The sequence below is a fragment of the Balaenoptera musculus genome, chromosome 1 (genome assembly GCF_009873245.2).
Source record: "Balaenoptera musculus isolate JJ_BM4_2016_0621 chromosome 1, mBalMus1.pri.v3, whole genome shotgun sequence".
NCBI lineage: Eukaryota > Metazoa > Chordata > Mammalia > Artiodactyla > Balaenopteridae > Balaenoptera > Balaenoptera musculus.
Window position 1 is genome coordinate 108,799,414 of NC_045785.1, and position 12,254 is coordinate 108,811,667.

The following is a 12,254-nucleotide window of genomic DNA, read 5'->3' on the forward strand; positions in this document are numbered from 1 at the left end:
TGCCCCCTGCCGGCCACTAGCAGAAAGGCTTGAGTTCCTTTTAGCTTACTACTAGAGGTCACATTTCTCCTTCACAGACATGAGAGCTTGTGAAGGAATGGAAGACTGAAAGGGAAAAGGAAGAGCAGGCTTCCTTTTTTGCTTAGCCTGGACTGAGCTTTAGGTGTCAATAAACCATTTAGATCAAATACCGCAAACCCCTTATTCTGTGAGTCAAAACCTGAGGTGGCTGCGTCTTCTGCATTAGCTATAGAAACAGTAGCTTGGACAGGAGTCAGGAAAAGTCCTAGTCTATATGCCAACGTCCCTGCTCCCTCTCCGTAAATTAGGGAAACGGGGAACCCAGACACATCCCACATGAAGGGCCCCTGTTCCTTAGAAACTTAGGTCCCCACATTGGCTTCTCCCCTTGAATGGTGTCTTCAGTCTTGTTTTCTTCCCTTTCCCCAAACCCCAATAAAACACACCAACTGCTTCAGAGTATTTCTGGGTTGGGTTTTTTTTTTGTGGGTCTTCTTTTGTTTTTTATTTCAAACTGAAAAAGTCCCCTGGGCTCTATGGGGCTCCCCACGCTCATAGCCCCCTTCTCCCATGCTCACTGCCCTTCTTCCCACAACAAATCTATTTCAAGGACAGCACTTTTTTTTTTTTTATGAACAACTGAGTTCTCAGCTTGCTCTGCAGAACCAGAGGAGCTGTCTGCATCTTTCATATTTAGACGGTCAGTTTCTTTTATCTGACACCAGGTCCCCAGCCACATCCAAGCAAACAAGGCATTCTTCTACAGAGCTGAATTAGAGCCTCTCATCTTTTGTCCATTTTACTTCCTCCTCCTCCTCACACCCACCCCACACCAGCCACATGGTTAAGGAGGATAGTCAAGAATGTTTTTATCAACTCCAAGCCCTAATTCATATTCCCCCAAATCTCCCACTCCACCCTCCCAACCCCCCACCCCACCCCCAGGATTTCACTGAGATGTCTCCCAACAATTATTTGGAAAAAAAGGGAAAACAAAAAAGGTTCAAGGTCTTGGTGCTCAGCCCAAGGGGCTCCATGCGCTGGGACACCGACGGGCAGGGGCTTCTGCCTCTCCGGCCCGCGCCCGAGCCACCTCCTGACCCCCGGCTGCCAAAGCAGGGAGGGGCAGGAGCCAGCACAGGACCCAGGGGGGCAGCGTCTCAGGATCTGGCGGAGCCCCGGGCAGCATCATTCAACTTGGCCACTGCGGACGAACACAGAAGAAAAAGAAAACACTGTCAAGCAGTAAGGGAAAGAACCCTAAGTTCCACCCCAGTCTCTACCCCATCACTCTTCCACACTTAACAATCATTAGGGCTACCTGGCACATGTCTCAATCCTATCCAGCGAGTTGTTTAAGAAAAAAAAAAAAAAAAAAGAATTTCAGTCTTTTCCTGTTTTCAAAACAAAATGTTCTCTGTCTTTTTGGAGATACCCATGAAAACAAAAACAGAAAAAAAAATTCTTTAGACAAGATCAAAATAACTGGAGGTTTTCAGGGGTCTAAGCTGCCTGGATCAGAGCAGGCTTGGTTTCAGAGGCACGGCCAGAGCCACCTGCAGCAGCGGAGATGGACGGGGGCACACAGCGATGAGGCGGTAACTGCACGGAGGTCAGGGCCAGACAACACACATGTTGTTTTGAGTGGACTTAGTAATCTAGGTTTAATCAAAGCAATTTGGATTTGGATTTTGAAATGACCCTTCTTTGCCATGGAAGCTATGTACTTCACGCTGTGCAAACAGGTGGCGTATACAGAACGTAGCTTGCTTCTTTGTTTTCTTAGCCTTGAAGATGACCAGGTGGAGACAGAGACCAACAGTTTTTCTGATTTCCCTATTTCTTCTATTCCTTCCTAAAAACCAGATTCACTGTGGCCTCAGTCTTGAGGAGTCATACTGACCGATAGAGAAAGCAGCTCAGACAGAAAAGAAAAGAATACAAAATTTGAGAAGATCGGAGATGAAGAAAACGTACAAAATTATATATATATTTATATATATAATAACATGACATATCTATGTACAACATGTCTGGGACAGTTGAGGAAACTATACAAGGATGTTCAGCATTTTCCCCTTCCCACATGGACTTTAGACTAAGGAAGACAGCATGAGGAAATGGAGCAAGAAACACAAAAATTATATACAATTACAAGTGACAGCCAAGGAGTTTGGGGGCCAGGGAATCACAGGATCCTGCTCTCCCCATTCCCTCCTCACCAACTTTTTCCTATCCAATCTGAATGATGGCCTGAAAAGTGAATGGCTGGTCAGGAAAGCAGCAGAGACACACCCCAACCCCCCCCACCACCACGTGCATTAGCAAGTTCATCAGTCGTTCTCATCAGGCCAGATGTGTGGTACATCAGAACTGGTGAGCTGAGAGGGCAAGAGGATTATAGAATCTTCCCCTCCTGAACAGCTAGTTCTCACCCTGCCCTCTCTGTGATAACTAGCAGGCTGCATTCAGTAACATTCAGGCCAAGCTAGTGATAACTAGATGGACGATGCTGGCCACCTGCAGCCCCTTTCCTCCACCTGGTTCACGATCAGCGTTGCTACTTCTCAGAGCACAGGAGCTGGGTTACTGAGCTCTAGGAAGGCAGAGATTTCTCAGTGCTCCTTCTCTTTCTCCCTAACCACCTTCCCCAGCTTCCTCCAAGGTGATTCATCTCCTGAGAACCTGCTGCTCCAGCCCTGCAGTGGCACTAAGCCCCGGAGGCTCGCTCAGTTCATCCCCTTTTCTTCTTGTCTCCCTAACAATACACCTGGCAGCTGATAACATCTGAAATATGGGACTCCAAATGTGCATGACTGAGCATGTTTCTTCAGGCCCACAGCCTGGCTGCCAGAGCAGCTTTTTAGCAGCAAGGGCCCAGACTGTACGAAAGCAGGTGAGGGCAGAGGCAAGAGCTTTCATGGCTAGCTTCTTAGAATTTTTTTTCTTGACCCTCAAGACCATGATACTTATGAGGCCCTCTTGCCTGAATTTATAACCCCCAAACCTCAACTTCTCTCCCCATGTAGGCTTCAAATAGTTCCCCTCTGTAGGCTCACCTATGGGCCTTCCTCACTTTTGGCTTTACAATGAACAGCACAGTTTTTTTCAGGATTTTAGAATCAGAATCAATCTTATCTATATTCAACTGTTTTACACATGAGGAAATAGAAATCCAGAGAGGTTAAATGACTTGACCAAGGTTACACGTCAATTCTGCCTAGACTGAGTGGAACTAGAACCCAGATATCTTGACTCTTAACCCAGTGTTCTTTCCACTATCCCATGATACTTTCAAAAAGCAACATGCTGGGAGAGAGAGAGAGAAGGTGCCCATTTTATGTGAATTATATCCTCCAATCTTTACATTATTTAAGAACCAGGGCAAACTGTAAAAGACACTGACTGAGTAAAGGAGGTAAAGTGGGCATTATAGTTTTAGGCAAGCAAATCAGTTTTTCTTTTTGAGGCTTCTCTAAACCTGCCATAATGGAAACATGAAGCAGTAGCAGCCCAAGGGACAAAACACTTAAAGCACAGAAAACAGATCCCATTCAATCTACCTTTCCCAACCATGTCAGGTTAGCCTTGGGATGTTAAACCTGTCATATTATTCCCAAGGCCTAGCCTAACCAATTTTGGGATATTCTCTTCCAAAAGGAGAAGTCACATCTCCCCAGTTTCTTGTACAAAAGAAAAAGAGAGTTTGCAGCATTATCCAATCCTAGTCTCCTATTTCTGAGCCCCTACCTGGGCTACATGAGGGTGTGGAAATATCAATTTATCCAAAGAAATGAACTCAGAGCCTCTCTTCAGCCCGCATTACCTTCTCAGCAGCCCCCAGGAGAATCACAGTCATTTCTGGCTAGCAAGCTGAGAAGATATAACTAGGTGCCCATTCCATCCCTGCCTATGATATACAAAAGTCCAGTGGGTGAGGAAGGGGAGCAGAAGGGGGCCCTGGTTACCCCGCAAGCTTGCTGGTGACGAGTGAGGACTTTCTCTGGGGCAGGTCCTGTGGGGTGGGGATGTGGTCACCAGTCACCAGGTTCTTGTCTGGTCCTGCACTTGGCAGCTGCTTATTCTTCATCTTGGCTTTGGCCATGTTGTAGTCTCCTGAGTCAAAGTACTTTTGCTAAGAGACAAGAGGGAGGTTTAGGTGAGTGAGGAGCTCTGGTCTTCCTCAAAAACAAGGAGACTCACATCCACTATAAACCTTCATCCACGCTCAGATCTTTCAAGTCTCTTTTGGATTAGTCTCTTGCATACAGAGCTTAGCATTAATTACATTTACTTATGTCTTCTCCCCAGTGTGTTCTGACTTTTTCAGGTATGGAAGCAGTTTCCCAGCTAGGGTGTGTTATTTTTGGAGTTAAGAGATAGCTCCTACATCCTCTGTACCCATATCTTTTGTAGCCCCATGAGTACAGGATGGTTCAACCAAATTACTGACTTTATTCACTAAGGCTTATGAGGACCTATTAGCCTCCAGTGGGCTTGGTGCTGGGGAAACAGAAATGAATAAGATACACAGAAGGGTCGATCTGGGGCTATCAGCAGGAGATCAACCTCAAGCTAACAACCTCAAAATTAAAAATTATTCTCTCAGACTATGAATAGAAACTGGGTTTGTTCATGAGAATAATGTACTTTCCTCTGACTGCAAGCACTCCCACACATGTTCCATGGCTCTGACAGCCTGCCCACGCCTGCCTTGCTTACAGCAAGGTAAACTGCAAATCAGCATCACATCATCATCTGTGACTAAGACTCAGTAACCGGGATTCTCCACAGGGATCTGCTTCCCTCTCCATTTCATCCACATAGAGAAACACATTCCAGGTTAATGACATACAATCCCTCAGTCAGCTTTTGGTACCTCTGAGGACTGAGAAACCTTATCAGGAGCTAGATGGCTATGAAGGTAAGACTCTGCCTTGGGAGGAGGACCACCATTCTGGACAGGAAAAATAAGTCTCTTCAGGGAGCATAGTTAATAGTTGGTGCTAACTTCAAGGGTCTAAAGACATCTACTATTCATTTCAAGTTGAGGAAATCTGTAGGACAGATGGGCTGATCTTTTTCTGAAATAACACACCCCAAAATTTAGCTCTAATCCTGAATCTGCAATCCTAAAACTCCCACCATCCAAACAGGCAAATGTCTGGAGGCTGTCAGCATTCCAGACTCTAACATCCTTCCCTCACTCCCCCCAACCCCATGCCCAAATGTCCCTACATTAAGCCTGAATATCCTACGTGGGAAATCAGAAGATAACTGATACCATTTCAGGGATTTATAATATTTGCCTTGCTTTTTACAAGTTTCTAATTTTTCTCTACTACTGCCCCACAACAAAACCTTCATATCGGTGTTCAGTAGAACTTCCACAGATCTCATCCCTAAGGCCCCCTTTGGCTCCGAAATAAGAGGGTAAGAGATTGTGCCCCATACCCCTTTCTGGAGTCTCTTCATGAGGAAGTCGGAGCCTCCAGGCTTTTGTCCTAGGCTTGGATATTTGGCCTTTAGCTTTGCCTCCTCGGCTCTCTCAGGGAGCATACCTTCTTTCTCCTGTGTGTCCTGGAGGAAACAAATGGGCCAACAAAATTAAACACTAAGAAGCAACTGCTTCTAAGATCTGATAACTTTTATACTATTACCTTTTCCTGGAGGTCTACCCATTAGTAAACATGCTATTTCCACTCTGTTTTTTTTTTTTTTTTTTAAATCTTTTTATTTATTTATATTTTTAGCTGCACTGGATCTTCGTTGCTGTGCACGGGCTTTCTCTAGTTGCGTCGAGCAGGGGCTACTGTTCGTTGCGGTGCGCAGGCTTCTCATTGCGGTGGCTTCTCTTGTTGTGGAGCACCGGCTCTAGGCACATGGGCTTCAGTAGTTGCAGCACGCAGGCTCAGTAGTTGTGGCTCACGGGCTCTAGAGCGCAGGCTCAGTAGTTGTGGCGCACAGGCTTAGTTGCTCCATGGCATGTGGGATCCTCCCGGACCAGGGCTCAAACCCATGCCCCCTGCACTGGCAGGCGGATTCTTAACCACTGCGCCACTAGGGAAGCCCTCCACTCTGTTCTTAAATAAAGCTAGACCTTTGTTCAAATCCCTAAAGCTCAAGATGACTGTACTGTGAGAAGAAAAGATAAGTTGCTTCTCACACGAAACCCAGGGAACCACCCCAGTGACCTGTGAGTGACCTATACCTAAACCTAAACACAATACTTCACTCAAAGAGCAAGTGATATCTCACTCAGAACAGAAGCTAGGAAAGACAGAGAAAAGAGCTAGCAGGGCTTCTGGTGATACAAAATTAGTAGGAAAGCTCCCTAGCTGTCCCTAAAATGCAGTACAGGTCAAATGGGAAATCAAGGGGGATAACTGCTGAGATGTTCCCTCCTAAGCTAGTCAGCAGATAAGTCTCTCTACGGAGGAGGCTAGCTATGTAGCCATCTCCAGACACCTCCACCTTAGTAATGGGACAGCATTGCTTCCATAAACACTGTAGTTGGAAGGTGACAGGTAAACAGAGATTAAAATGACACTTTTTAACCTCAAGAAAATTAAGGTACAGTAGGTTCACTAGTATTTACCTACCAGCTTTGCCAAAAAATCAACACCTTCCCTAGTGACGGAAGTTTGGGGAACATGCCAAGAGCTCAATTAGCTTGCAGGGGGCTCTTGCTGTTACTCTCTGCTTGCTTTTTGTAGGCCCTGCTGCCCTTTTCTTTACTGACTTTTTAAAAAAGGACATGAAGCCAATTTGTGGTTCTTTTTAGTGGAATTACATTCCCTTCCCTTGAAAACCTGGCACAGACATAACACCAGGTGTATTTCATGAACCCGAATCCAGTACTAAATGTTATAAGTCAAATACAAACCCCTAAAGAGGGTGGCGTGTTTTCATCACAGAATTGCGGGTTAACTAAGTCCCACTACCTTGTAAGTCTGGGGGGAATATGGTGGCGTCTTTCTTGTCACGACTCTGTCGGCGTCTTTTCTAGGTTTAACCTCCATTATTCTGTTTGGAACTCTAGTCCTCTTCAATTTTGTAAGGTCCTCTTTGAAGGTGGGCAACAGACCATCTCCAGCGGTCAAAACAGGCCTCTTTGAGAAAGTTGCCGCCTTAAACTAGCCATGATAATAATTACTCTTCTCCCTTCCCCCAGTGCTGGTCCTTTTTAAACGTCTTTACCTCGACTTGTATCTTTCTGGGGATTTAGAATGCGAGCCCCAAGCCTAGTTGTTGGGTCATCTTACCCCTACTAACCAATAACACACATCTCGTCCCGGGACCACCAACCCCCTTTCATTCACCCAGTCTTTCTAAACACCCGCCCCGCGCCCAGGCTCGGCCAATTATAGCACAGCTTCAATGAGTTGAGCGGTAGGTCTACTGGCCAATCAAGAAGAGTACCGCACTGATTGACAATCCACCCAACTAACCAGCGCCAAAGCAGCAAGCCGTATTGAAGCTCACCCTGCATGACGCGAGAAGTGGCCAACCCCTGCAGAGCCCGAGACCATGGCGACCAATCCGCGCTGGTGGCAGACCGTCTCCCGCCCCATCACGGTCGCCCCCAGCTCGCCCACCGCACCCCCTCCATTTCACCTGCTTCTCCTCGCCAGTCTCCTCCGCAGGGTTCTCCTCCTCTTGTTTCTGGGACATGGCGGGACCGGGACTGTGGAGTGTAGGGGACCCAGGAAGTCACCCGGAGAAGGGAAGGGGGAGGGGAAACGGGACAACCTGAGCTGCTTCTTCGGCTCCTGTCACTAGGGTTGCTCAGTCAAAATGGCGGCTCTTGCCTGTGACGTTGCGGCCGCCCCTTCTTATGGGAGCCAATGGGAGCGGGGTAGCTAGCGCAATGACGTAACGACCTACCAATAGTTGCTGGCTAAATGTGGGTTCTATGGAGGCGACGGGCAAGCTGGAAGGCCAACCTGGAAAGAGAGTGACCCACAAGGACCAATTGGAAGGGCGTGGGGGATGTGAGGGGGTGGTGCTGGTAGCTCTGGCATTTTTGCTCCTTTGATGGGGTCAGACTTCCTTCGGCTCCACCGCCCCGCGACCAGGAGGCTTTGCTGAGCTTCAAATTGGAGAGCGAAATGATGGAAACCTTTTATTTCCAGGTGAAGAGGATTAAGCTTTGCGCAGTGTTAGCAGAAAATTATCAATCACCAGAAAATAATTAAGAGGTCAGAGTGGACTTTAACGTGGTGCTCCACACTATTCCAATGTGTCACTTGGGGTGTGGAATGGAGAGACTGAGTCGTCTTGTGGAACACAAATGGCTTACGTTTCATGATTTAACTCCTATGTACAGTTTTTTACTTGTTCACAGTCATCCCATGGAGACTTGAGCTCCTTGAAACAGTACAGGTCTAGGTACCTGGTAAACATTTAGTAAATACTTGCTAACGTATCTGAGTCACAGTTCAACAATATTTTTTTGAGCGTCTATTTGAAGACGGTACTGTTTTAGTTTTACAGGGGATACATATGTAGTAAGGCAGTCTCTGCCATAGAAAGTTTAGTGGGCTTGTAAAGTTTAGTGGGCTTGTGGGAGGGTTTTCACAGTGTGCCAGGTGTACCTTAAATCCTCAAGATTAAATAGACACGTCTTCCTAGAGTGTTAGTCAAAAAGCACGACATTTTTATATTAAGACAGTCTAATACTAATAACACTGAAAAATTCATATTAAATTTTAATTTTCCAGGCAGCCTGTTGTGACAGATAGCCTTGGGGCTGTTCATTTTCCTGTATAATTAGGTACACTTCTAATGGAAAAGTTTGAGAAGCATAGAATACACAGATTATCATCACACAAATCTGGTCAGCATTGAAGTAAAAGTATTAATAAAGTGGTATAGGGGTTCAAAGGAAGGTTCATATTCAGTTTAGGGTCCCCCCCACAAAAAAAAGACTTTGTGATGGAAGTGGGTATTTGAAATCAGCTTTAAATAATTTAGGAGTTTGCCAGGTAAAGGTGAAGGAAGGGTATTCTAGGTGATGGGGTCAGCATGAAGGCTAGAAAAATAGAACTGAGTCCAGAACATGGAGGACTCTGAATGCCAGGATAAGGAACTAGTGAATAATTTAGTTATCCAGGGGAGACATTTAAGGGTTTTAGGCCAGAGAGTGGCAGATCAGAACTGTTCATTAGGAAGATTAATCTAGTGGTAATGAATAAAAATCATTCAGAATTCCAAGCAGAAAGATAGTGGGGGTGGACAGTCTAGCCAGGAGTCCACTGCAATACTCTGGGTAGGAGATAATTAGGATTTAAACTAGAAACGTGATAGTTTAGAATGGAAAACAGTGAACCTAATTGAGAGAGTCTGTGGCAATGGAATCTACTAGATTAGCAGCTGATTGAATATAGGGAATGAGGAGACCACGTGCCTCAGTTGACTGTTTGTAGAAACAAATTCAAGAAGAGGAGTCGATTTGGAAATGGAATTGGAAGCAGACAGAAAATGAGGTGTTCAGTTTTGAAATCATTGACTTTTTAAAAGCCAATGAGCCATTTGGTGGAGATATCCAGGCGATGAAGACTTAGGATAAATGTCCTCTGAGATCTCCATAGCTGAAATTTTAGCGTTCTAGGAAATATAGATCTGGAGTTTGGAATAAAAGTAGTAGCCAAATATGAATGAAATTTGGACTTCTTCACATAACTATAAGTAAAGTTGTGGAATTAGATGGGATCAACAAAGGAGAAAGTAGAAAAAAAAAGAAGTCCCAAGACAGAAACCTGGGGAAAAGTTGGCAAGGGACACAGAGACAAATGATCAGAGTGGTAAGAAGAGAGAAGTAACAGAGAAGTTAAAGTTGAAGGGGACAAAAGCTAAATGCAAGTGGTTAAAGAGTGAAGAGGTGGTAGCAATATTTAACAATAAAGCAAAGAAAGGAATGAGGACAATGAACTGAAGAGGAAGCAGCAGAGGACTTTTCTTTTTTTGGAGAGTAGGCAAGATTTAAGCAAGTTTTAGAAAAGGGGAAGGGCTAATTGAGAGAAAAACTAAAAATATAATTAACTACTTTAAAGAGAAAATAAATAATTACAGTCTCATAGAAAACAAACTTACAGTTACCAAAGAGGAAAGAGCGGGGAGGGATAAATTAGGAGTTTGGGACTAACATATACACACTACTATGTACAAAATAGATAACCAACAAGGACCTACTGTATAGCACAGGGAACTATACTCAATAGTTTGTAATAACCTATAAGGGAAAAGAATCTGAAAAAGAATATACACACACACACACACACACACACACACACACACACACACACACATGCATAACTGAATCACTCTGCTGTATACCTGAAACAAACACAACATGGTAAATCAACTATACTTCAATTAAAAAAAAAGTTAAAGTCTCAGAGGAGATCATTAGATCAGGAGGGAGAGAGGCAGATAGGTCGGCTTTGGCCACTGAAAAGGAAGAATGGGAAGGGAAATGTACAGAGAGATTTTGAGGTGGCTAAACATTTAGAGAAGTCATATTGAATGGACTTGCTTTTCTGAGGTTAATCTTTTGAGAATAAAAAGGATGATGGGTGGGATAGAGGATCTAGGAAAAATGGGGTAGAAACTGTGCTATAGAAAATGGCAATGATGCAAAACAGCAAGAAAGATCTACCTGAGATTAGATAAGAGTGAATGTGTAGGGCTTCCCTGGTGGCGCAGTGGTTAAGAATTCGCCTGCCAATGCAGGGAACACGGGTTCGAGCCCTGGTCTGGGAAGATCCCACATGCCGCGGAGCAACTAATCCGTGCGCCACAACTACTGAGCCTGCGTTCTAGAGCCTGTGAGCCACAACTACTGAGCCCGTGCTCCACAACGAGAAGCCACTGCTCGCTGCAACTAGAGAAAGCCCACGCACAGCAATGAAGACCCAATGCAGCCAAAAATAAATAAATATTAAAAAAAAAAAGAAAAAAAAAAGAGTGAATGTGTAGTAGTCCTAATCAGCATGGCTTTGTGACTTTGGTCAGTAACTCCTGGCTGCCTTGGGATGGAGAAAACAGACAGCCTGAGTTAATTAACCAGGACAAAGGACTGGTAAAGAAGGAACAGTGGAGGGAGGACAATGAGGAAGTCTAGAATGGTTTGCCAGTTTGTTGAAATAGCTGACTGTGGCATCTAGGCTCTTTAGGAAAGACAGAATGAGATTGATGAACTGGGAGGAGTAGAAAAGAGTTGAAGAACTGGTTATGAGACAGATGAAACTCAGATTTGGTGGGAATGACTGAGAGGCAGATGAATAGGAAGTTGCAGTGTGAGGGAAATTTCAGTTTGTATCTGGGAGGGTGGAGACATTGTAGGTTATGATGAGCTCTAGCCTATAATAATTATAATTGGTGCCAGATATGGCTATAGTAGTCACTGTTGATACAATCAAGCAAATGTGAAGTCACAAAATTTGAAGTTCCAGAGCATGATAGGGAAGGTGGTTAGGACAGGGTGTCTGCGACCCATATGTTGGAATGAGCTATAGGTCACCAACACGTGTATTTAAGTATATAAGGTACCACACTGTGTGGAAGTAACTATAATATTAGGTAATGTATGACACTTACCAAATGAGTTGTATTTGTAAGTGCTTCAAAGATCATTTCTGGCTGAGCTGGTCAAGGAATGTTTTAGATGTTAGAGAACCTAAACTGGGACTATGAAGATGAATAGGAAAGTTGGAGATTAGCAGGAGGGGGGAGGAAAGGAAGACAATTTAGAGGACCACCCTATCTTATAAAAGTTTAGAGGGTGACTGACCCCTGACTGAGGAGAAAGTATCTATAGCAAGAGTTTCTACAGGGAGTGAGATCCTACTAGCCCAGCAAGACTCCTCTTTCATCCAACAAATTTCATTGAGCACTCATTACGTGTTATGTATTGTGCTGGGCATGTTACCAAACAAAACTTGGGTCTGCTGTGCTTGGGATGCACAGCAAAGCCTATATACTGACACTGGGTTGTGATGAAGAAAAGTACAGTGTTTATTGCAGGGCACCACACAGGAGAATGGGTAGTTAGTGTTCAAAGGACCCAAACCTCCCTACCCCCCATGGCTTTCAGAGAAGAGTTTTAATGCCAGTGTGAGGGAGAGGGTCATAGGTTGTGTGATCAGTTCCTACACAATTCTCTAATTGGTGATGGTGAGGTAACAGGATGATGTTTTGTGAATCTCAGTCATCAACCTTCTGGTTCCAAC

The 12,254-nt window shown here is 44.7% G+C and overlaps 1 protein-coding gene across 1 annotated transcript; it reads right to left on the reverse strand.

Moving 5' to 3' along the window:
* Nucleotides 1–481: 481 nt before the first annotated feature.
* On the reverse strand, nucleotides 482–7,839 carry ENSA (endosulfine alpha). The gene is made up of 4 exons (XM_036869268.1): nucleotides 7,639–7,839; nucleotides 5,476–5,601; nucleotides 3,990–4,156; nucleotides 482–1,225 (listed from the first exon to the last, which is right to left on the reverse strand). The coding sequence occupies exons 1-4, from the start codon at nucleotides 7,693–7,695 to the stop codon at nucleotides 1,210–1,212; spliced, it is 366 nt and encodes a 121-aa protein (XP_036725163.1). The 5' UTR covers nucleotides 7,696–7,839; the 3' UTR covers nucleotides 482–1,209.
* Between the last annotated feature and the right edge of the window lie 4,415 nt (nucleotides 7,840–12,254).

What these genes read in the sequence shown, in the direction of transcription:
- ENSA (XM_036869268.1), bottom strand. Translation starts at nt 7,695, where the DNA reads ATGTCCCAGAAACAAGAGGAGGAGAACCCTGCGGAGGAGACTGGCGAG. An exon ending in AGACTGGCGAGGAGAAGCAG is followed by an intron (nt 5,602 to 7,638) that starts GTGAAATGGAGG and finishes TGTTTCCTCCAG; the next exon opens with GACACACAGGAGAAAGAAGG. An exon ending in TGAAGAGACTCCAGAAAGGG is followed by an intron (nt 4,157 to 5,475) that starts GTATGGGGCACA and finishes CTTGTCTCTTAG; the next exon opens with CAAAAGTACTTTGACTCAGG.